Raw genomic sequence first — 26,189 nt, forward strand, 5'->3', positions numbered from 1 at the left:
CAAAGTGCTATTCGAGTGATGAAGGTCAGTGTGGAGACTGGAGAACTCCCAGCACGAGAACAGAGCACACAAGGTGCCCAGTGAGGTGTCTGGGAGGTAGAGCCAGCTGTGTGGGCATTTGGAGACTCATATATCCTTTGAGTTCACTCACTTTTTCCTCTTATATATGAAGAAAAATAAAAGAATCTCCAATGTTGAAGGCTTTCCTTTCTCATTTCTGGACTGTCTGACCACCAGCTGATCCTGGGAGCCTTGGGCCAGTGTTGAATGCTGGAACGCTGGCTGGCTCCAGGACAGACAAGCTAGAGGGCCCAGCACAGGGGATCAGTCCAACAGGGTCTCACTCAGCAGGGAGAAAGGCAGGAAGGGTACAAAGGCACAAATGGCTGTGGAGCCCACAAGGCCCTCCGCCCCACCCCTGAGACTGCAGTTGGTCACAGAATTTATTGCCACAACATTCAGAGTGGCCAGTGCCTCCTGACCTCAGTCTGGCTGGCATCTGGAGAGGCCTACCCACAGGACAGGTCATACATGTGCTGGAAAGATCCTTAGTCCTCAGCTCCAGGACGTGGCTACAACCTCAGCCTGAACCTTCCTGACCCTTGTGAGTGACAAGGCTCTTAGTGGCCCTGACACCTAAAGACACACTCAGGATGGTGTTATGAGAAACGGCCTAAAAAGCCTGGCTCTAGGCCCAGCTCTACAGGGATTAGCTGTGTCCTTGGGTAAGTCATTTTGCCCCACGGGAGTCATTGGACTCCCGTGCCCTCATGTATAGACGAGGGGGGAGACGTAGATGCTCTCGGGGATCCGTTCCAGCTCTAATATTCCATGGTTCTACCTTTTCCCACCCAAATAATAATCAGAGCAGGGATCCCTCACTGCTGGCTCATTAGGTCCGGGTTCTGTGCCTGGTGTAGCACATGCCACATCTCGTTCCGTCCTCACAGACAACCTCTGAGGCTGGCGCTACTATTACTCCCACTTCACAAAGGAGGGAACCCAGCCTCCAGGAGGGCCACGGTGATGGCGCTGGTGTTAGTCACTGTGCTCTGCTTTCTACGTATGTTCTTAAACTACAAGTGCTGTTCATCTTATGGATTAAATTGCTTTTCATATTTTTTTCTTTTTCATTATTTATTCCCCTGTGGGAATTACATGAACAAGTCAAGAGCTGGATGTTCCCTGGGGTCCCTGGCAGGGCAGGCCCATTTCTGGCACAAGTGCCAGCAGCCAGAGTGGACCGAGGGGTCTGTGCAAGCCCACGCAGCTGGAGTTCCTCTGGAAGCAGAGCACAGGCCCCAGGAGCAGGAGGGAGGCACAGACCCCACAACCAAGCGATGTCTGTTTCGATGGAAGTTCTTAATTTGGGGCAACAGGCTCAAGTGTGAGGCCCGCCACCTCCTGGTGATGTTCCCGGTCAAGACTCCTGACTTCTTTAGGCCTCAGTTGCCTCATCTGTAAAACTTAGATAACAGTTGATTACACCTCACGGAGTGTTGAGAGCAATGTTCAAGAAAGTCCTCTGTGAACCTTCTTGGATGTCAGCCTGACCCAGGCCTACTATAGGGTTAGACAAGCACAGTATTTGACACATCTTTGCTCAGCTTGTGGGCCATGGCGTGGCGCCATGGTTTTCTGGGTGTTACCCACTTAGCTTGTCTTGTTAGACAATATTGACGAATGCCTAACAACTGGTCCTGGGGTAAAAGGGATCACTGGAAATGCAGCCCAAGACTAGATCAGACTGGTCTGCTGGCAAACGCTAGCGAAGAAGAAATTACTAAACACACTATGCATTCCCACTCAGATCTGACCACTCGAGAAACTGCCCAGTGGGCCCAGGACCCTGGACAGCGGTTTGGTCCAGGTTGGGGTGTAGGATCTGGGGGTACAGCTCCCCTAATTCTCTTGAAAATCAAAGGGAAAAGTCCAAATGAAGAACAAGGTAAAATGACATTAAAGCCCTTTGGAAGCAGCTGTCTACCCCCCACCCTGCTAACTGATAATGGCCACCCCTCATCAAACATTTATGCCAGCACTTGCGGTCCTCCATCAGCCTCCAGCATCATGCCAGGGGTGCAATCTGATTATTAAAACTGGTCAGGAGTGAAGCAGGCAGACATCAAAGCCTCATATTCTTCCTTAAAGGTCGCCTCCGGAAGCGGAGCCTTCTGTTAGGAAATAAAACTCGTGGAGGTTCAGGGACCTGCCCCTCGGTGTGCCTCCAAGCCTCTGGGGCAGCTCCTTCTCCTTTCTTTTCTCTCCACTGGGGCAGCAGGCAGCTATGTCCAAGCCCTGGGGCCAGAGGCCTGACTCCAAGCCCTGGGTTTATGAAAAGCAAATAAATCCTGCTCCACTCAGAGACGTGAGTGCCTCCACTTTCAGGGGAGCCCTGTCATTTCAGTAGTGCCCTGTTTGAAGGCTGCCCTTTGCAGACAGAAAAAGAAGAGACGGGAGAAAGAAATGGAAGCTGGTTCAGAAGGCTTCCAGTGTCTGGAGTTTCCAGTGTCCGTCCATGTGGCTTCACTCGCTACCTGGGTGGAAGGGCCTGTCAGGCAAGAATCACGCCTGGGTTTACACCTGAACGGAACCCAGGGACCCATTAACAACACTGAGCCAATGGGCAAAGCGCTTCTCAAAGGAATAGGGGGAAACTCTCATTTTATTGCTCCTTTTTCCTTGATTCCCCAAATAAAAGACAAATGCTATGTCAACAGTTTCTTGAGAGCGATCCTTTATTTTGTCAAAGTCCTAAAACTGACCCATTTGTCAAAAGATGACTGATGCTCCAGTCCATAAACAGTATGTTTTTCTCTTTCAGCAAATCCTGGAGCCCCAGGAGGGCCACAGCAACATCAAAACCTGCCCTCCACGCCCAGCAGCTGCACGGCGGCCTCCTGCACTGCCTGGTGGACATGCCTGACCTCGCTTTGGGACAGGGTCCGCTCCATGTGGCGGTAGGTGATGCGGTAGCAGTGGCTGGTCCTGTGTGTCCTAGAGAAAGGAAGAAAAGGCAGGTGAGTGAGGGACCCACGTGCCTGCCACCTGCAGGAACAGCACCACTGGCTCTGACCGGGTCTCCCCAACCCCTGCGGAGAACTGAGGATGAGCCCTGGGGATGACCAACATGGCATCACAGAGACATCACTACTGCTAACAGACCTTGGGGAGGTGGTGGTTAGGGGAACATTGGCTTGAATAATCGAGACTGCTGCCTCCACTGGACCAGATACATCCAAGTCCCCTGGAAAGGAAGCTTCTTACAAATCTGGTTTCCTGGGCCAAGCCCTGGAGATTGTGATTCAGCAGACAGGAGGTGGGCCCTGGGCGTCTGGGCTTTTCCTAGGTTCCCCAGGGGATTCCGACACGCAGACAGGGGTAGGAACCAATGCCAGCATGCCTCCTCCTTTCTCATCTCATGGAAAATAATCATGTTTCCAAGGCACACTGCAGTCACCTCGAGGCTCGAGACTGGCCCCAGGGGCTCTGCCTGCCCGGAAGGCTGAGGGGTACCACTCTTTTAGCACCCCCATAGGCTGTGGGAAGCATATCGACAATTGTGCCATATAGACCACATACGCCATCTCTGTGCCATGTAGACAATCACTTTAATCCTCTGCTTTTACCAGAGGGTTGCTGACTCGGCTTTCATGGAACAGCTGGGTGATTCTGGAACACATGGACACAATAGCAGTAAGGCCTTCTATTTGATGACAGTTGCTAAGACACACCAGTAAGGAAAGTCTCATCAGAAAGACCTTGGGGCCACCAGCCAGCATACCAGGCCCCCTCTCCAGGCTGCCTCTTACTGGCTGTGTGGCCAGGGGTCTGACACTCACTTCTCTGGGAGCTTCTGTTTCTCTTCTTCAGAGCCACATGAAGTCCTCTTTTCCAGCCCCCAGGTGCAGGAGAGTCGGCCCATGCCCTTCCTCGCCTCAGTGAAGAAGCCGAAGTAAACCAAGTGGATCGGGGGCAGGTCCCTTCCAGGGTGACATCGATCAGTTCTTAGCCTGACCAAGGACAGGCCACATACTCCCTGGCAGGTGAGACAGTGCTGGGCCATCAGTAATGCCAGACCCTTGGACAAACAGGCTTCTGGTGGAGCTGGCTCCCAGGCCACTCCAGAACCCCTCTGGAAGAGCCACTGGTCCCCATTGTTGCCACCTGGGTCCAGAGCTTTTGCTCCCAGGGGACTCCCAATACTTCATGGATTTGCTCGTTCCTCTCTCCCACCCTCAGTTTTAATGCCAGACCCCTTGGCTGAGTAGAAGGTACCTGATCAGTGAAGGGTTTGCCTGGGGTCCTAGCCTCCCCAATCTGCTCCTTTACCTCCTCTTCCAGTGTTTCCTCCCCTCCCTTCCCCACCTGGGCTTAGTCATCTTTGTCCTGCTGTCTTGCCCGCTCCCGCCTAGAGCCCATCAACAGGAAGGAAAAGCTCCTAAGATTTAGGACACTGTGCCTCACAGGGTCATTCACATTTCAGCCAGGTACAGAGCCCTGTTTGGATCAAGGCAAAGGAAGAGGTTACCACTGAGGTGCTACCATAGCCACGTGGGGCTGGAGGAGAAAGCCTTTCTTAGGGGCTTCCTCGGGATCCGTGACATCACATTGCCTGCTCCATTCCCTCACCTGACACCTCAACTCCTGCTCTAGAGAAAGGGAGAAAACAAACCTCCTGCCCACCTCCCTCTCTCTTTTTCAGTCCAGCTCAGGCCAATAGCTCCACTCAGCGGCCATGCCTGGGGATGGACCCTGAGTGCTGGGGCAGCTGCCCGAACTGCCCCTGAGGGCCTCCAATGAAGTAGAGTGGCCCTTTCTCCTTATTCCATGCCCCTGACATGAGTGCCCCAGACATCACACACACCTAAACCCTCCAGGTACCAAAATAGGAGCAAGACAGAGAAACCTGGCTCAGAGAGGGAAACTGAGAGCCCTCCATGAGTGGGAGCGGATGAAACCACACACCTGAGACCCCTGTTGCCATCAAGTGCTGACTTGTTCCATCCAAAGCACAACTGCCCCATTGACAGTTAACTGACTTTTGACAAGAGTGCCAAGACCATTCAACAGGGAAATGTCTTCCAACAAGTGGTGCTGGGACAACTGGATATCCACAGGCAAAAGAATGAAGCTGGCCCTTCGCTCATACTGTACAAAAAGATTAATTCAAAATAGATCCCACATCTAAATGTAAGAGCTGAAACTGTAACATTCTTAGAAGAAAACACAAGAGTAAATCTTCATGACCTTGGATTAGGCTAAGCCTCCTTAGGGATGACACCAAAAGCATAGATAACAAAAGAAAAAGGACAAACTGGACTTTATCAAAATTAGACACTTTTGTGCTTTAAAGGATATGATCAAGAAAGTGAAAAGACAACCTACAGAATGGGGAAAATATTTGTAAATAATATACAAGGGACTTGTATCCAGAATATATAAAGAACTCTTACAACTCAAGAATAAAAAGATGAATAACTCAATAAAAAATGTGCAAAGGATTTGAATAGATTTCTCCAAAGACGATATACAAATGGCCAATAGCACGTGAAAAGATGCTCAATATCATTAGCCATCAGGGAAAATGCAATTCAAAACCACAATGAAATGTCATTTCACACCCCCTAAGACGGATATAACGAAAAAGATAGAAAATAACAAGTGTTAGAGAAGATGTGGAGAAATAATAACCCTTATACCTTGCTGGCGAGAATGTAAAACATGCAGCCACTTTGGAAAATAGTTTGGCAGTTCTGCAAACATTTAAACAGAGTCACCATAAGATCCAGTAACTCCACTCCTAGGTGTACAGTCCAGAGAAACAAAAGCATGTGTCTACACAAAAACTTGGACACGAATGTTCATAGCAGCAATATTCATGATAGCCTAAAAATGGAAACAATCCAACTGCCTTTCAACTGATGAATGGATAAACAAAATATCGTATATCTGTACAATGGAATATCATTCAGCCATAAAAAGAAATGAAGTTCTGATGCTACAACACAGATGGACCTTGAAAACATTATGCTAAATGAAAGAAGCCAGATGTAAGACCATATATTATATCATTCCGTTTATATGAAATGTCTGGAATAGGCAAATCCATATAGACGGAAAGCACGTTAGTAATTGCCATGGGCTTGGGGAGCGGTGGAAAATGGAGAATGATTAATAGGTCCAGGGTTTCTTTTGGAGGTAATGAAAATGTCTAGAATTAGTGGTGATAGTTGCACAACTTTGTAAATATTTTAAAAACCACTGAGTTGAATACTTTACGTGGGTGTATGATACGTGAATTATAGTTCAATAAAGCTGTTATATTAAAAAAAGAGTCTGAGACTTGCCCCACTGGGCACCGGGTGGGTCTGTGCTTCTGCAGCTCCGCAGCAAGTCCCCTAGAACGCTGGTCTCCCTGTGCTACCCTACTTGTCACCCTGCTGCCTCTCCGACACTGTGCACTCTGGAGGGCAGTGCCCAGCGGTCTTATCCCACTTAGCCCCTCTGGTGTGCAGAGCAATGTCTGGCATACAGTAGGTGCTGGATAAAAACTGCTGAACAGATGCTTATGCAGTCTCTGGAATACCCGGATGGGAATCTGCTTTAAGGCCTAAGCAGAGGTTGGCACAGCCTTGCACTACACTGGGGGAAGAGCATTCCTTCTGCCCTGCCAGGTTTCCACAGCCCCTGCTTGTGTTCGGCCATGGCCTTTTCTTCTTCGTCTTCTATTCTCGCCTTCTAACGCATGTGGAGGCAGATGACTGCCAGTGACCGAGATACCAGAGAGTAGCAACAGACAATAAATACCTGGGACCTCTCCAAGCTCTTTCAAGCAACACAGCCTCATCCCACTTTTCGGGCAGAGGGAGCAGTCAGTGTAGAGGCTGAGCGGCAGGCGCTGGAGCCAGGCTGCCAGGGTTCACACCCAGTTCCGCCATTTCTTCCCTGTGCAACTAGTTAGTTCACTGGGCCTCAGTTCCCTCATCTATGAAATGTAGGTAACAGTTATGTCTACCTCAGTGGACTGCTCCAAGGAGAACCAAAAGATAAAGCACACAAAGTGCTGAGTACTGGCTCGTTGTAAGAGCTCAATAAACGAGACCTCTTCTTATCACTTGTAAATAAGGTGAGTGGTGAACACCGCAAGCACAGCAGCGTGCTGGGAGCATGAGCAGGCCAGTTGAGTCTGGAACTAGAACTCCATCTGAGTTCTAGGTAGTGAGGCCTGTGGCAGAATTCAGTCCTCACAGAGACACTTTTAGCCATGGCGCTGGTGCAGATGCTCTGTGTACACGCTTCAAGAGCCCTCTTCCCCAGGCATGCCTGTGTTTCACGCAGAACAGACAGGCCTCACGGTGTTGCTGGAGGGCAAGGCCTGCCCTGCTGGGGTCCTTTAGAAACAGTGTCCACTGGAGAGGTGCAGCCTCACTATGCCCAGCAGTGCTGGGCCTCTCCTGGCAACTGGAAGATCCTGCCTCCCCTCCACCAGGTGAGGAAGACAGGACCTTTCTTTCATCCTGACTTCATCAAGGAGGATTGCTGCAAAATCCTGAGTTTCTGAGAGATGGAAGATTCTAGGGGAGGAGAAATTAGTTAAGGAATGAGAAAAAGGGTGGAGGAATTGTGGGCTGCTTGATGACAGTGCAAACATCTACTAGAACAAGTTCAGCGGCAGGACCTGGAAGGCCCAGGTTGTCAGTGACCTGGTGACCGTGCAAGGTTGTGAAGATGGTTTCCTGCAGGGCAGGGTACTGCCACGCCAAGCTGGGCACACTGCAGGGGACTGCCTCCACCAGCTGGGGGCAGGAACATTCCTCCTAATTCCCCAAGCCAGGGGAGCCTCTTCCTGACACACACAGAGGCCCCTCATGTCAGCAGCAGCCCAGAGTTCTAATACTGGCTCCTTCATTTCCGGGCTACGACACACCTTTCCTGAGTCCCAGTTTCTTCTCCACTGAAAGAGGTAATGGCTCTTTCCTCATTAACCTTTCCAAACTGTCGCAGGGACCTGTTTGGAAAGTGACAGGGCTCTGTAAATTATGAAGTGCTACAGGAGTGTGAGGTGCAAGTGTCATTGGGGCAACTGTTATATTTTTTGGTTCACTCAGGGATCTCTTAGCTGAAGAGCTGGTAATACGACCACTCTACAAGTTGAGATTTCCAACCAAAGACGGATGGAAAAAATTTATCTTCTTGTTTCTATGTGCTTCAAAGAAGGTCCCTAGAAGGATTCTTAGGATTCAAATAGCTTTTCCAAAACATTTTGATGAGTTAGGTGTAAATGAATCATAAACATATGGATTAATTTTATAAATTGAGAGAAATAGCATTTGGCAGAATATATGGTGATAATTCAGTAGACTCAACAGATTTGCCTTTTTCTAACATCTCTGGTGAGAGAAAGCGGACTTTCTTTTATTTGTTTTCTAGAAACTTCTGTTTGGAGCTTTCAGATGGTGGGACATCCTCCTGTCCTCCTTTTGCTTGTTGGAGAACGGAAAGTGGAGCTGATAGTTGGCCATGAGTGGAAGCCCCAGGTCTCCTCACTCTTGAGGAGTGGTCTATCCATGAAAACCACAGAGTCACAGGGCTGAGAATCTCACAGCTTATCACTGAATAGGTAAGAAGATGGATTCCTCAAAGGGAGGGATGCCCTCAATGACCAACCCCAAGTGTCTGGATTACAACTCTTTTGATTCTTTTATATCACCCAGTGCAGCCTCTTTTAGCCCAAAAGCTGCTGTCTTTCATCTGCCATGACCCGCACCGACCCTCAACAACAGCAGCAGCAGCAGCAAAAATTTATGTAGCGCTTATTATGTACCAGGCACTATTTTAAGCCCTTTGCATACATTAACTCATTTAAGCATCACAATTCCATTGGGTAGGGAGCATTGTTGCCCTTGTTATACAGATAAGGAAAGTGAGGCACAGAGAACAGAAGTAACTTGCCCAAGTTCACACAGCTAACAAGTGGCAGGGCTGGATTTGAATCCAGGCAATCGAGTGCAGTCGCTGTGGGAAACAGTTTGGTGGCTCCTCAAAATATTAAACACGGAATTACCATATGACTCAGTAATTCCACTCCTGGGTATACAGTGCAAGAATTAAAGGCAGTGTTCAAACAAAAACTTGTATAAGAATTTTCATAGCAGCACTATTCACTACAGCCAAAAGGTAGAAACGTCCCTCAATGGACTATTGCATAAACAAAATATGGTATATCCATACAACTAATATTATTCAGTCATTAAAAGGAATGAAGTACTGATACATGCTACAATGTGAATGAACCTCAAAAACATGCTAACTGAAAGAAGCCAGACACAATAGATTACATATTGTATGATTCCATTTATATGAAATATAAATGGGAAATCCATACAGATAGAAAGCAAATTGGTAGCTGCCAGGGGTTGGGGGAGGGGAGAATGGGGAGAAAGTACTTAATGGGTACGGGGTTTTCTTTGGGGTGATGAAAATGTTTTGGAACTAGATAGAGGTAGTGGTTGTACAACATTGTGAATGTACTAAATGCCACTGAATCATACAGTTTAAAAATGGTTAATTTTCACCTCAATTTAAAAAAACATAAAAAAACCCTAGGTAATTTGGTTTCGTAGCCCAGCTATTAAATTTCACACTTGCCTGCTCCACCACACTCCTCATCTCTTCCCTTTCACATCCCAACCTCTTCCTTCTACCCAAGTTTGCAAACTATTGAGAAAGATAACTTCTTTTAATCGCTCTGTTCAAGAAAGACAGAATGAGGCATGTTCCTTTCTAGCTCTTCCATTTAACTAGCAGAGAGGGCACAAGACAGGGATGAAGTGTAACTATGACATGGAGAGGGAAGCACTCAGAACAGGGATGCTGTAATAAAGCTCTTTACAGCTTAGAGGGTCATTAAAAGGTGGGCTGGGAAGCCAAGCAGCTGGTGGGAAAACAAGAGGGCTGCAGGGAGAGCGTGGGGGCTGGGGTGGGGCTGCAGCCACAGCTCCTGTCCTCCCCCAGCGGCTGGGCAATGTAAAGCTGCCATTGTCCTCCCCTAAGACTCAGGTGGGCACAACCTTCAGGATGAGAAACCTTCTCTGAAGGAAAGGATAGACTGTATTGACAATCTGCAGTTTTAAAGGCAAATACAAGTTCTCTTTTGTGTACTTCATAGCTTCTACTCATAGGCAAAGTAAATGAGAATACCCATTACTGAGCCTGAGAGGTCAAATCTCATTATAATGAGTTTAAAGAGAGAGCCTAAACATTTTTTTTTGGTGTTGGAATTTCATCGCATTGGGATACTGGCTAAAATGAGTTGGTCACTGGTTAGAACTTGAATTTTTTACAGAGATTTTGGTGTGAGAATCTCAGAATGTTTGACCTTCAAGGGTTGCAACTATCACTAGTTCATTCATAGATTCATTTAGTCATTCAACAAACAGCATGTTCCAGGCACTGGGCTGGATACAGAGAAGTACGTGAAGGGAATCCAGAACCAACCAGCTCACATCCAGGGGCCAGCGGTCTGCTGAGTCCTGCAGCAATCAGGGAGGAGCCTGAGCAGAGAGCCATTCCCCTTACGGCCATGATGGGACTTGTGCTTCCACGGCCACATTGTGGCCGCTTGCAGTGAAGCCAGCCATGCCACACTCCAACCTCACATACTCCTTCAGCAGATACTGCTCCTTTAGCAAATGATTTTTCCCTCTGGTACTTCCCGTGAGCATTTACAAGGTGCCATTTGTCTAGCACAGTGCTGGGTGCTACTGTGCGCATAAAAGCAATTCAGATCATCCTGCCCATTAGGCGCTTACCACTAGTGAGGAGAAAACAGGACATAAGCCAGCCCGCATTCATGCATGCACGGCTGGGTATGAATGATGCCACGGTGCACTGCTCTGCCCACTCCCTACCTCCTCTTCCTTTGCCACCTGGCCTCCCATCAGCCGCATTGAGAGATTCAGCCTGGCTCATGAAACTGGAAACATGACTCGGACTTTTTCTGAAACTTAGTTTCACTTGGATTCTGTTCTTTGCTCGGGTGTGATAGCCAAGGTCCACCCAACTCCACCATCCTGTATATGTCCACCTGCTCACAAAGTAAGGGATAGCCAAGGATGGAGGGGCAGCCCCATGTGGGTAGGTGGGAGAGCTGGGCTGGATGGTGGACATACCAGCAGGCAGGGATCCTATATTTTGATGCTTCCTTCTCCCAAAGCCCTAACCTTAGACCAGAAAAAAATGCTTAAGTGCTGTGTATAGTTAAGTTTGGATTAGTAAAGATTGTCAAAATTATAAATGTTTAAAAGGGATCCTGCCCAGGTCTTTCTTTTCTTCCTGACCAACTAAGTGATAAAACTAAAAGTATCAAAAGTACTGCTAAGTGTACTGCTGCTCTCTAGTTCACAGCGTGCCAACGACAGACTTTCTGAAAGAACTCAGAGCTGTCAAGCCTCATTGGAAAGAAAGAAGAATGGGTCAGAAGCTGGCAACGGTTGGAATACTTCTCTTATACAACCACTTAGTTTACCCTGGCAACCAAACAGACTCCGAACTTGAAATAAAACCCTTCCACAGGATGCAGCCAAAACTCAGCTCCTGCAACATCCACAATGGTCTGCTTCTCCATCTGTGACAAGAGCAGCTGCTTCACATTCTTGGATGGTACACTGGACACCTCCCAGAATAGATCATTTATAACCAGTAGTCATTGCAGATGCCACCTATTCATGCAGGGATTACTCAACAGGAGAAAAAGTGCTGTCATGGGGCAGGTTTCATTTTCAGAGTAACGAAACTGGGATTCCCCGACTCGCTCTTAATTTGTCTGCTGCTTGTACGATGCAGAAGCTCAGTCTGAAGCCCCACAAGGTAGGCACCCTGTGCACCATTGGGAGGGTGCAGAAAGCTTTCATGGGCCGGGTGTGACTCAGGCAAGAGGAACAGTATGATAGGAGCAGGATAAGGGAGGGGGGACTATGTGTTCACGGCCACTCTTGAAAATACAGAATGAAACGGGGCACGGTGGAGTGGAGAAGAACCCAGACTTTGTAGCTACAGAGACCTGGGTTCCAATCCCTACTCCGCCCTCTGCTATCTGTGTGATTTGGGGCAGTGTCCGTAACCCCTTGTGAAGTGAGGATAACAACACTTGCTTCCCAGGGTGTGTGCTGCCTGAGTTAGGGATGTGTGGAGAATGCTAACACAGAGCACGCTGCCCAGAGTGGGTGCTCAATACTTACTAGTTTGTCCCATCTCCCTCCTTTACCCATGGGGCTTATTGAGAGAGGAATGACACTTGGGGAGGGGGCTCTTGTATTTCTTATGTGTTTCTTTCAATCTCCCTTTAAGGGTTTAGACTCTTTCTGGGACCAAGTGTAGGATGAGTTTCCCTCCTATAGATCATGAACATATTAGTTCGCTTTGGCTGGGAAAGTTAGGTGAGGAGTGGAAGTCAGGGAGAGTGATGAATTATTGCTCAGAATTAGGCATGATTTAAATAAGTGGTCTGGGAACTAAGTAAATCATTTTTTTCCCCTTTACCTTCCCTATATTAAAAAAAAAAAGAGGGGCCGGCCTGGTGGCGCAAGCGGTTAAGTGCGTGTGCTCTGCTGCGGTGGCCCGGGGTTCGCCCGTTCGGATCCCGGGCGTGCACCAACGCACCGCTTGTCAAGCCATGCTGTGGCGGCGTCCCACATAAAGTGGAGGAAGATGGGCACGGATGTTAGCCCAGGGCCAGTCTTCCTCAGCAAAAAGAGGAGGATTGTCAGATGTTAGCTCAGGGCCGATCTTCCTCACAAAATAAAATAAAACTAAGTTTAAAAAAAAAAAGAAAGCCAAAAGGGAAGAGGAGAAAATGAAATTCTGGTAATAAGACAGGGTCTTATTCTGATAATAAGATAAGGGTCCAATGACTCTCCACTGCTTTTCCTAATGAACTGCTCTGGGGTTTTCTACAACGGAAGGCATTGTTGGTTTAATGTAAGGAAAGAGCACAGGCCTGGGAGGCAGGAGACCTGGGTCCCATTCCAAGCCTCAGCAATGTCTGTGTGACTCTGGGCAGGTCATTTACTGTCACCAATGAGAGGGCTGGACTAAATGGGCTCCGAGCCTCCTTCCGGCTCTAACATCCCCAGAGTCAGTTCAGAAGATGGAAGAGATTCTACAGTAGATTCCCACCTGCAAGAAATCAGCCAGCCAGGCAGCTGGCATTTGCAGCCCCTGCACAGAATGAAAGAGAAGGCAGCCCTGATCTGGGGGAATTTCCAGACAGGCTAAAGTACAGACACAAGATGCATTCGTGATGTTAGCGATAAAAGAAGAGGGAAGTGAATTGGCTTAATGAGGGTGGATTACAGCTCAGGAGGGCCACTAAGAAAGCCTTCCTGTGGCAGATGGATCTCCAGTTGTAACAGACACTTTGGGCACCTTTTAGCTCTTCTCCTTCCTCCTCTCCTCCACTCCCATACACACATGCTCTGAAACTAAGAGGTTTGCCTTCTCATTCTCAGAAAGGTCTGTCTTAGGCCTGATGCTCCCAAGTGGGCTATTCTGAGTGGGCGCCTCCCCCAGTTCACAGTGAGCGAACACCAGAGTTGTCTCTCACGGCTGCTGCTGCTGCTGCTGCTGCAGTTGCAATTTCTTCCCAGAGGGATTTCTGTTCCTTGGAGTCAGTCACAAGAAAGCAAACCAGATGGTTCCTCTGACAGTTGCTGCCTTGGGCAAGACAACTCCAATCCAGGCCTTGATGGAGGGAGAGCCAGAGCCAGGGAAAGAGAAACTGGCTGGGCACAGCTGGTAGAGTCTTGCTGTCAAACCTGTCCCGCCCCCCGCCTCCCAGCTAGCTCCCAGTCATCCCACATGTTGGCAACTTAAGAGCTCCTAAGAGACACACATTTTGCAGGCACAAAATGCTTTTTCACATTGAACACTTGTCAAGTCCTCGGGGAAGTTTCAAAGTGCCCCCTGGGTTTTATTCCCATCAATCTCTGTAACTTTTCCTGGTACTTCCGAGTGTCTCAGGCCAAGCACCTCAGGAGGAAGGAGTTCATACTCTTGCCACCTGGACAGTGGGCCGATGTGCTTGGTCTCCATGTGCAGGTATACATGAAAACAACTGCTTTGGGGAAATCTTCTAATGGAATCTCTTATGGAGAGCACAGGGATATAGCCTAGCCTAGTGCTACCACTTCCCAGCTATGGGATCTTGGGTCAGTTCTTAATCTCTGATCCAGGTTCTCATTCTAAGATACAGATAATGAACTCATAGGGTTTTTGAAGGAAGTGAATGAAAAAAATATATGTAAAGTGTTTAGCATAGTTCAAGTCTATAGTTAACAATTCATATTATCATTTAAATAGTTAAAGATTATAGAGCCTCTACTTTGGGCCACACAGAAAGACCTGAATGACCTTAGAAAAATTATCTGAGTTTCAACTTTCTCATCTGTAAAAATGGATCACTGATACAATACATGCTACAAGATGGAGGAACCTTGAAGACATTAAATTTAGTGAAGTAAGCCAGACACAAAAGGTCAAACATTATATGATTCCACTTATTTGACGTACCGAGAGTAGTCTAATTCACAGAGAGAGAAAGTACAATAGTGGTTGCCAGGGATGGGGTGGGAGGGAGATGGGTAGTTGGTGTTAAATGGGGATAGAGTTTCAGTTTTGGAAGATGAAAAAATCCTTGAGATGGATGGTGGTCATGGTTGCATAACAATGTGAATGTACTTAATGCCACTAAACTGTCCACTTAAAAATGGTTAAAATGGTAAATTTTATGTGTATATTTTATCACAATAAAAAACGTTGAGGAGAGTCGGCTCAAATAAACTAGTTGACTATTACTAGAAATGGAATTTGGGAACTCACATTCACATTAAAAACAAACAAAAAACAACAAAAATCTCACCAGATCATTGATATGCATGTGGCAGGACTATTGCAAGGGTATAATGTGATTGGTTTCCATCCTCCCCAGATGGCTCAGCTCCCTGATTTCATTAACTGAGCAACTAAGCTGCCCTGCAGTTTCTACAAATGATTTTTCAAGACCCCCTGCTCATAATGCTGTAACAGAGTTTGACCATATTTGAAAAATTCTTTTCAACTATTCCATTGTCTTCCAAACCATCCTCTTACATTTCTAACCAACTTGAAGTAATGTCTCACTTTGCACAGATTTCCAAAGCTCTGTGCTTTTTGGTTGTGTGGAAAATTTGGAAGAGATTTTATTTTTCTCCCTGGCTTAGTCTGCCAAGCCAAAGTCAACAGAGCTAACTTTAACTCTGTACTGTTACACGGCAGCTTCCCAAACGTGTTGACACTTTGGTGGATGAGTCAGGTTACAAAACAGAAGATTTGTGGTAGGTGAAGTGCTACATTTCTAACTCAATCAATAGATCAGCAATTATTTATTCTGTGCTGAGGTAGACATCGTGGGAGATACAAAACAGGGATACGAACTGCTTGATCAATACATAAATATTCACGGAGTTGGTTGTTCTGTGTGTGACACAGTGGCAGTGTGAGGGGGAGAAAGTATCCCAAAACAATACAAAGAAGGATTAGGCTAGATTAGCACCTATTTGGTTAAGATATTCATACATGAAAAGATAGCTAACAGGACAAAGCTATAATGCTAAATGTTAAGTGGGTGACATAGATTGTAAATAAGTTAGTAGTCAGAAAAGACTGGCAGAGGAGATGAGATTAGAACTAGATCTTAAAGTACGAGTAGGGTTTTGGCAGGTGAAAGACAAGGAGCACATTCTGGCTGGCAAAATGACACACATGGTACACAAAATGGTACACACATGGTGGGAAGCATTCATTATATATTTTTTCCTCTTCCATCTCAACAAAGAGTTACCGAATGTATGTTCCAAGTATAAATGGTCCAATGAAGAGCTGCCTAGAGGACGTATGATCTATGGGAGAAGGTTGTGTACAATCACAGCACGAAGCTCTCTTTGATCATGGCATGTATAGGAAGTGATTGACTCTGCTCAGGAGAAACCAGAACAGTCTCACAGACTAGTGCCAATTGAACTGGGGCTGGAAGTATGAGACATGAGTCTGGTACACGGATAAGTGGTAAAAAGGAAAGGCCATTTCTACAAAGGCACAGACAGAATTGTGTGCACACATGGACAGGATGAAGGAGAGGCCAGTAGTTCAGATTGGCTAGTCTGGGTCTATAGAGGATAGAGTATAGAAATGGTGGGGCAGAAAGCTATGGAGTGGGTCGGGATTACAGAGGAGGGCCTTATATTCCTGGCTAAGAAGCCTCAACTAAAAATCCATCATTAAGCAATCAACCAAAACAACAGACTCCAGGATCAGGTCCCTACAGAATCCTATGAAAGCTTGGTAGGACCTTGCTCTGGGCAGTTTCACTGGCCCTCAGTTAACCTCAGATCTCACTATCCCCAAACAGTAGAGGGTAACTGAGACGTTATGGTATACCATGTCACCCACCTGAGATTAAGAGCCATCCAAACAAGGAGTATCCTACACATCAACCCCATCATTCATGAGTAGAATTACCCATGACTGTGTTGTATTCCATAGCTTTTATTTCTTTAGTGAATAATAGGTAAAATGGGCTAATTACTTTAAGAAAGACTCAGTGTCTAGTTAATTATGAAGGAATTACACGTTTGTAAAGAGAAATTTATATACATTTCCAATGTCTTATGGTTATTTTGCAAATGCTTTTGAGGAGGAATTCTCTGGGTCTAATTAATACTGCCATCTCTTGACAAATAGTGAGTGAAAGATTGAGGGGGAGAGTAACAAAATAGGGACTTGGCTGGCAGGATGAGCTGCTTCTATCCATAATATTCTAGGCTGGAATGCAGCAGTGATATCTTGATTAAGTATTCATCATACAAGCAGCATGTTTTGCAGAACCATAGAATCCAAGATAAGGAAACCTAAAGATTTTCTGGTCCATGCTTGAGTTCTTTCTATCAAGCATTATGTTGGATTACTTCTGGGGCAGGCCATTCCAGGCTTCCACAGTGCAGGTTGAAAGGGAGCTCCCCTTTACATTGAGCTGACTAGTGCTTCCTGTGTTTCTCCTTGTTGGTCTTGGATTCACCCCAGTCCTCCTCCCCCAATGACAGCCCTTCAAACTCCGCAATTCACTGTCTGCCGCAAAACAGCATGATGGCTCTGGCTGGGGACTCCCAGGACCACTGGTGGTCAGAGTGGGAAGGGACCTTAGAGACACCACACATAATGTTTAACATCACTGCCTACAAGGTTAAATGTCTGTCTGTCCATCCATCCATCCGCTCAATTCATAAATTCATTCATTCAACAAATGAAGTGAACATCCACTATATACCATGTATTCTGCTAGGTACTGAGGACCTAATGGTGGAATAAAACAAAAAGACCACATGAAGCTCACAGTCTAGCATAAGAGACAGGTATTAATCAAAGAATTACAAAGAAACGTAAATTACAACTAGTTTGAAGAAGACGTACATGGAGCCATGAGGCTACATAAAAGGGCAATTAGAGGCCGGCCCGGTGGCGCAAGCGGTTAAGTGCGCACGCTCTGCTGTGGTGGCCTGGATTCCGGGCGCGTACCGACGCACCGCTTGTTAAGCCACGCTGTAGTGGCGTCCCATATAAAGTAGAGGAAGATGGGCACAGATGTTAGCCCAGGGCCGGTCTTCCTCAGCAAAAAAGAGGAGGATTGGCATCAGATGGTAGCTCAGGGCTGGTCTTCCTCATACACACACAAAAAAAACGGCAATTAACTTGGACGGGTAGGTCAGAGAAGGTTCCCTGTACAAGTGCCAATGAGCTGAGGTCCCACAGAGGGTAGCAACTAACTAGGTGAAAGAAGGTGAGGGGTGGTGGGGGCAGGATTCCTGGTAGAGGGAATGGCATCTATAAAGGCCCTGTGATCTAAGTTCAAATCCGAATTTCTCCTCCTCTGAGCTATATGATCTTCTCTAGGTCTTGGTTTCGTCATCTATAACACGGAGACAACAATTCTGCATACCTTACTCAGGTGAAGCCTTCATGAGCTCAATCCAGGTTAGTTACTATGAGCACCATCATCTGAGGGTCTCATGGTTTAGGTCTTTTTTTTTTTTAAAGCAACAGAACCCTACTCGCTCTCCTACTTGACACCCTTCAACTCTGTTTCCTCTGAATTACACAGTGTATACAGCACAGCTCAAAGCAAAGCTGCTTTAGTTGAAGTGGGATGAGGATGCCACCCACTTGGCCTCCACCTCCTGCCCATGGCAGTCCCCGCCCCCAGCAGCTCATCAGAATCCCTGAGGCCCCGAGGAAGGCAATTTAAAAATCACTCCATATTCCACAATAGAAGGAAGCAAAGCTCAGAGAGGCAATGGTTTGCCTGAATTCATCTCAAAACTTACAAATCCAAGTGAAATTTGTTTAAAATATGATTGGAGCTCATTTTGGGGGAACATATTCTTCTAAATAAAGAGAAATCCTTGCTCCCATGTAGCATAAAGGCAACAAGATACAGCAGAAAGCAGACAGACCGAGGAGGTCAGAAACCTGGATTCTTATCCTAGAACTCCCCTTTATAAGACAAGCGACAACACAAGTCCTTTAACGGCTCTGAGCCTCAGTTTCCCTATTTTACAGAGGGGATTACAACTGCCTCGCATGTTATCCAGAGTTAGCAGGTTTTTAAAGCACTTTGTAATTACAAATGACTATTTAAATTTATCATGATAAAAGCGATTTCAGTTCTGCAAATGGCCAAACAATATTTAGGGTGAAAGTTGGTGACAAAAAGTAATCTAATTGAATAATATTCCATATATATTAAAAGAAAGCACAGCCATAAAGTAATAAGGTACATTTCCTGATGTGGCTTATTGTTGGTCCTATAAAAACTCAAAAAAAAAGAGTTCCAAACAGCTTTTGAGAATACAGAGCATCACATGGCCTTCAACACAGACTATTTGGAGGGTGTAGTGTTATCCGAACTCAGAAGTTGCTGGGATGTTTGTGCTCACTACTTCATGGTCATACCAGCTATGGCACCTTCCTAATGGCTTCGTTTTTACCATATAGAGAAGGACATGACTATCTCAGACCACCTATTCCCCTTCAGAGTTAACACGAGGAAACCACACTGACAGAAACTTGCCCTAGAACCCTGTACAACTTATATATGAAAACAACTTTTAAATTCCAAATATTGATAAAATTAAAAAAAGCTCTGGGCCTTGACATCACACAGTCTTTGTAAAATTAAAGATACTTTGTTAATAATAACAGTAGCTACAATAACAACAGTTAACAATTATAGTTATGCAGCTTCCAGAACTGTGTACTCAGATGATCTCACTGGCTGTGATCCCCATGACAATCCTGAGAGGGGTACACCGTCACCTCCTTCTCAGAGCAGGGAACAGGCCCAGAGAGACAAAGCGACTTAGTGAAGGCCACAGCAAGAATACGGGACTTCACTCACTCCCTTTTCATTAAACTGCCCATCTTTTTGTCCTAGGCACACTCTGTTCAGCTTATTAATGTGCCCTGCAGTTACCAATAACTGCACTGCTTTTAAACAAGATATCACAGTAACAATTATTATTTACCAATTGAATTATAGGATGCTTCTAGAAATATGACTGACTTTATCACAAAAAGGAAAAAATAAACTCATTAGTAATATTACTTAGCAGAGAAAGTATAGAAAATATAAAGAAAGAAAAAGTGAAAAAAGAAAGAAAAACATATTTTAAAGGGAAGAATGATCTATTATGTATTAAGTGCTAGGCACTTCAATGTGTCTCATTTTATCCTCATCATTAATAGAAAATATGAAAAAAAAAAAAAAGCCAGCATGAGGCAAAATATAAGGTTGATGAAGACAAAGTCAGACCTGGAAAACACAGAACTCAGATCTGCAGGTCGTGAGTTGAACTCGTGGAGATACAAACTTGGTTTAGAACTTGTAACCAAAGTGAAAAGAAAGCCTGATCAATCCCATGTTTGCATTGCCTGAGAGGAGAAAAGACCACAGTTCTTTAGAGAAGCAAAACTTACACCAACATAATATTCTAAAAGAAATTTCTCAGGTGGGGCTTCATACAGGGAACTTTAGATTAATAACGGCCATGATCTACGGGTCATTTACTGTTACTGAGTTCAATCTACATGCATTATCGCATTTAATTATCATAGTCCTATCATAATGGGAATTATTTCCCTTATTTTGCAGGTGAGAAAACTATAGCTCGGAGAGGTTAAAAGTGACTTGCACAGGCCACTCAAGTAGTGGGTAACAGAGGTGGGATTTCATCCTAGACATCCAACTGCCTCCAAAGCTGTGCTTTTAATACTAGGCTGGGGGTACTGTCTGATACGAGTGGCCAATGTCTCAACCATATCGCTATTTCAAGGCAGTAGTGGGTTTCATAAGGCTGTTCCCTTGATGAAACTTGAGGGAATAGCCCTAAAATGTACTTTCATGAAAAAGCAATTTTGCTTGGGGCCAGGGGGTGGGTATGACCAAGCACACAGCTCTTTTGGTGGTCTGGCTATCTTTGTTACTTGGATAAATCTATTGACCTTTCCAGGTCTCAATAAAACAGAAGTAATGCTATTTGTTCCTAACTAGTCCCTCCGTTAGGAAAAACTGAAGTCATGCAAGCAAAGCACTGTCAGCAACTTAGAAGAAAGTACTAATACAGTACAAGTCAGAGTCAATAAACCATTTCAAAATATTATTGAGTTGCAGTTGTCCTTTTTTAAACTCAGTGAAAAGTGTTCTCTTTCTGGTATTTTCTTACTTCAAAAAAAGAAAGAAAGATATTAAGCTTACATTTCTGGTGTACCGGAGAGAAATATAACCAATTTTCTAAAGTTGAATTCTGTCCATTATAAATACTTAGGCAAGCTTCAAAAGACTGCCCATGCATTAAGTTCAAAGGCAAAGTGTCAAGACACCTCAATCATGGGCTTGACGGGCAGTGTGACACATTGTCATGCCTTGAGAAACTACTGGTATGGCCCAACATCTTTAGGCTCCCGAAAAGAATTAGTACAGAGCTGGGCACAGCGTGTGCTTTGGACAGGTTGCTGGAACAGGTGATCAAAGAGTATGCCTGCCTGTTTCTCTACCACCATCTGTTCCATGTATGACAATTAGCTCAGAATAAGATAGTAGTGAGCTAGGAAGGTTCCAGAATGATGGCAGAATAAGATAAACTAAAGATCTTACTGCTACAAACTCAAGGCAGTAGTGAGTTTCATATGGTGATTCCCTTGATGAAACTTGAGAGAATAGCCCTAAAATGTGCTTTCATGAAAAAGCCATTTTGCTTGGGGTCAGGGGGTGGGTAGGTTCAAGCACACAGCTCTTTCGCTGGTCTGGCTATCTTTGTTACTTGGATAAATTCAGATGTGCTGAATAACATATAAGAATACTGGCTTAAAAGAAAGTAGACAGCTGAATAGACAATATGAAAGCAAGGGAAAATCTCCAGGTGCAAAAAATAAAGAAAAAAACCTGCGACAGTAAGTGCCTGATGCTTCAGCAGCTTAGAGCAGAGAGCAGTATCAGTTACTGTAATCTAGATTTTAGACTTTAATGTCCACCTGAGAATAGAAGATGAAGGCTTTGGTCCACATGAAGCAAGAAGTTGGAACTGAGATTCCTGGAAAAAGCTGGTACTCTAAAAGGGCTGCATCCTTGATGTTACAGTAGACTAAGAAAAAAATATATCCTGGCACAGAGAGGAGAAAAAGAATCTTGTCTTTGTCTGGATTCTGAGAACACCGAAAAGGAGTCTACCCCAAGAATCAAAATCCCTGGTCTCTTTCGCAAGTGGATTTAGGTTCCAAAATGTATAGTCGCTCAGATCAAGCTGAGAAATCAACATAAAATTGGTCCTGGAATGGTGCTAACTCTAGGATACCTAGCAGAAGAAAATGCAGAATGACCCTGGAGAGAAGGCTGGCCACATGGGATCACCCCAGGAAAGGCTCTAATGAACATAACCTCATAACCTCAAAAATTACAGAATGCACGAGGAAATAACCCGTCATAGGCCAGTTATTAGATAGAAAAGACAGCAAGGATTAGTACTCCAAGAATTTAGTACCCCAAGAATCTCAGATATAAAGCAATCTAAAAGGTGGTTAAAATAACTAAAAAATTAATTTAAACATTTAGAAATGCTTAAGATACTTAAAGACATAAAAGAACCACATTAAAGAGCATTATGAAAAAAGAACAGCAGGTCAGAAAAAGACCTATATAAAAAATGTATAGAAATAAAAATATAGTTATAATTTTAAAATGAGTGAAATGGATAAACAACAGATTAGACAGCTCTAAATGGGGAATTAATAAATGGAAGACAGATCTAAGGACCTGATTAGAATGCAGTAAGGGGAAGTATAGAAATAGAAAACATAAGAGAGGGTAAGAAACATATAGGATAGAATATGAGTAGTAGATGAAGAATAGACAGAGAACAGAGAGAGGTGATATCTGAAAACATAATGGTTGAGAAATTTCCAGAATTGATGAAATCCTCATACTCAGGAAGCACAGTAAGTTCTGCATGGGATAAAAGAAAAAAAGTTTACACTAGACATATTGCAATAAAACTGCAGAACACCTAAGACAATGAGATGACCTTGAAAACAACTAGAGAGGAAAAATATAGAACTTACAAAGGAAAAATTAAAGAAATAGGCGACATCTCAATAGCTACAAAGAGGTCAAGAGGTAATGAAATAATACCAATGAAACGTCAACCTATGTTAATTTTACTCAGGTAACCTGTTAGTCTAGGATAATGGCAAAAAAAAAAAATAAAAATGGCAAAATAAAAATTTTTGGATAAAGTGAGACAAAATGAGAAAGTTTACCACTCAACACTTTCCATGAAAGACCTCTGAGAGGTATATTTCAGTAAGGAAACTTAACTCAAAAAGGAGCAGATGTAAGAAGCCAGCAACAATAATATAATGGCTTAGATCACAACCTAGTGAAAGCTAGGTTTACTCTCCATCAGAACTGCTTTAAAGCTGTGGTTTCAGAGGTCCCAGTTTTCCAGGGATAGTCTCCATCTTAGATGGCATTCTCAGAATTACCGTGTGTTGGAATAAGTAGCTCAGGAAAGCTGATCTCTTGTCCTGATCATTACCATCAGTCCCCGGCTTCCCGCAGAACCTGACTACTTGCTGAAACACACTGCGAAGCGATATAGCAGAAGGGCTGACAGCCCAGGCTCTGGAGTCACACAGATCTGCTCTCAGGACACACCAGGTGTCACTTCTTCCTGGCAAGTTACTAAATCTCTCTAAGCCTAATTTTCGACACATTTAAGTGGGGCTAATAAAACATACTTTACAGATTTATGTGTATAAGATCCTAAAACAGTGCCTGACAAAATGGATATTCAATGAAAGAGCAGTTACTATAATTAGTATTAGGATTATAAACGTTGCTAATTAATCTGTTTAATGAGCAGTGCATATATTTATTTAGATTAATAACACATTATGTGTCCCCAGATATACCTAAAAAGAAAAAAATAAATAAGAGCATTAATGATAACTGAAATCTATTGGGTGCCAGGTGTCTAGCACTCATTCTCACACTGTACCTCCTCATCCTGCACACGCATCCTCACACTGCACCTCCTCATCCTGCACACTCATCCTCACGCTGCACCTCCTCATCCTGTATCTCATCCTCACACTGTACCTCCTCATCCTGCACACTCATCCTCACGCTGCACCTGCTCATCCTGCACACTCATCATCACGCTACACCTCCTCATCCTGCACACTCATCCTCACGCTGCACCTGCTCATCCTGCACACTCATCCTCACGCTGCACCTCCTCCTCCTGCACACTCATCCTCACGCTGTACCTCCTCATCCTGCACACTCATCCTCACGCTGCACCTCCTCATCCTGCACACTCATCCTCACGCTACACCTCCTCATCCTGCACTCTCGTCCTCACGCTACACCTCCTCATCCTGCACACTCATCCTCACGCTGCACCTCCTCATCCCGCACACGCATCCCCACGCTGCACCTCCTCATCCCGCACACTCATCCTCACGCTGCACCTCCTCCTCTTGCACACTCATCTTCACGCTGCACCTCCTCACCCTGCACACTCATCCTCAAGCTGCACCTCCTCATCCCGCACACGCATCCTCACGCTGCACCTCCTCATCCCGCATACTCATCCTCATGCTGCACCTCCTCATCCCGCACACTCATCCTCACGCTGCACCTCCTCATCCCGCACACTCATCCTCACGCTGCACCTCCTCATCCCGCACACTCATCCTCACGCTGCACCTCCTCATCCTGCACACTCATCCTCACACTATCCCTGGCCTGTGAGCATCTCCAACTGCAGGACATCTAAGCAGGTCCACGGTCAGCTCCACCATGGTGCTGGTTCAATCTGGACTGCTGGTTTTCATTAAAACTACAGGGAAGTGGCTAGTGACTCTCTCTCTCTGAAACACTGTGTTGACTGACTTCATTTGGAAGATATATCTGGTTGGTTTTGTTTTTTTAAATCATTCTCTGCAGTTACCTCTGGCCACAGGAAAAATCAAAATAGAGCAGAGAAAAGATGGATCTGCTGTTTCCTTTTCAACAAATAGGACAAGGCCATGAAATTTATATGCATGTTAACATGGGGAGGTGATGGGTGGCAAAAGAAAGGCCTGGATTACTGACGGCTCTGTGCCATAGTCGATCATTCACAACCCATTAAAAGACAATCATTCACCTTAGCCTTTAGGTATAGATATTGGTCTATTCCAATGACAAAAACAGCAACTCACAAAACACAGGCAAGTGTCCAAGGAGAAAAGCTGCAGAGGGATCTGATATCTTCTTGGCAGATACTGAGCAGAGCTCTATAGCTGGAAGAGAGGTGTAAGTATAAATTCTGGGCCCTCAAGCAAAAATGCCAGAGAGAGCCCCCTTTCTCTTTGTTATCAGCCACATAAATTGATGTCCAAAGCAGAGCCCCTCTGGCCACCAGCTTTTTTCAGTGTTGCGGAAGTGGCTTTGATTCATAATGTTTTCACACAATACACATGTTCTCTCTCTCTCTCCTCTCTTCCCCTCCCTCTGCCTCAATGCCCCCAAATCAAGATTGAGTTTCTACTTTGTTTTGGGCACTTTCATTATTAAACTTTTTTTTAGTATTTAGTATTTTAGTACTTAGTATTTTACATACTTTTCAAAACTTTCATATATTATTACTCCCATTGTAACAATAAGCACACCGCCTTATTGTTACAACAATAAGGAGCGCCAGAGGAGTTGTGTGACTTGCCCACCTCACCTGCCCTGCTAGTTGGGGCAGAGTCTGCAAGGACCTCTCCAGGACACCCCACTTCCCCCTTCCTAAGCTGTAGCTCTGGGTGAGAGATGGGGGGGCAGGAGAAAGGAGCAACACGGGGAGCGTCAGGAGGTTTGGGTTCCCGTGAGGTCAGCCTTTCTCCTAACTACCTAGGTAATCCTGGGCAAGCACCTAACATCTCTGGGCCTCAGTTCCTTCATGTGGACTAGATGGTTGCTAAGACCTCTGGCTCCTCTCTTCTATCAGCCTCCAAGCACTTCTGTACGAATCACAGGGAAGGACAAAACGCTGGGACCCGGGCGAAGCATGTTTCTAACTGACCATGGCATCCCACGTCTGTTCTGTTCCATCCTGGCCACGATCATTGTTGATAACAAACAAGCAGATCATGGGCTGGGCGATCTGGCTGTTTGAGGCATCTGAAGCCAGACTTTACTATAGCTGTTCTGAGTAAGAAGCTACAGAGCTGCTAATTGGATTGGGCAAGTTGCTGAGTCACCATTGGGTGAGATCAAGTTGCTCTGCACAGATGATGAGGCCCATTCTGTCAGCAGCTGAGAACACTCTTTGCGATTAAAAAGAACAGGAGTGTGCAAAGACGTGCCGTGGATTAGCTCTCACAATTTATGATGAGTAATTAAAATCTAACAGACTGCAATTAGAAAGCATTCACCACAACCTTATTTTGCCATTTGTCTTTTAATTAAAATACATCCCACGATTTAGCTTTAACTCTACACAGATTTCTGATGGGGATGGGAAGAAACACAGAGCTCAGAGCTCTGTATTGAGATGTATTGGTTATGACAT

General features: G+C 45.2%; 1 protein-coding gene across 3 annotated transcripts in view; it reads right to left on the bottom strand.

The window, feature by feature from the left end:
- Positions 1-2,720: 2,720 nt before the first annotated feature.
- Positions 2,721-26,189, bottom strand: part of FARS2 (phenylalanyl-tRNA synthetase 2, mitochondrial) — a 503,346-nt gene continuing 479,877 nt past the window's right edge. For all 3 annotated transcript variants that reach the window (XM_058555329.1, XM_058555331.1, XM_058555328.1), the window contains one exon: positions 2,721-2,997. In XM_058555329.1, the coding sequence (XP_058411312.1) occupies positions 2,859-2,997 (139 nt within the window). In that variant the 3' untranslated portion in view covers positions 2,721-2,858. The remainder of the gene's footprint in view (positions 2,998-26,189) is intronic.

Source organism: Diceros bicornis, chromosome 14 (assembly GCF_020826845.1).
Source record: "Diceros bicornis minor isolate mBicDic1 chromosome 14, mDicBic1.mat.cur, whole genome shotgun sequence".
Taxonomy (NCBI): domain Eukaryota; kingdom Metazoa; phylum Chordata; class Mammalia; order Perissodactyla; family Rhinocerotidae; genus Diceros; species Diceros bicornis.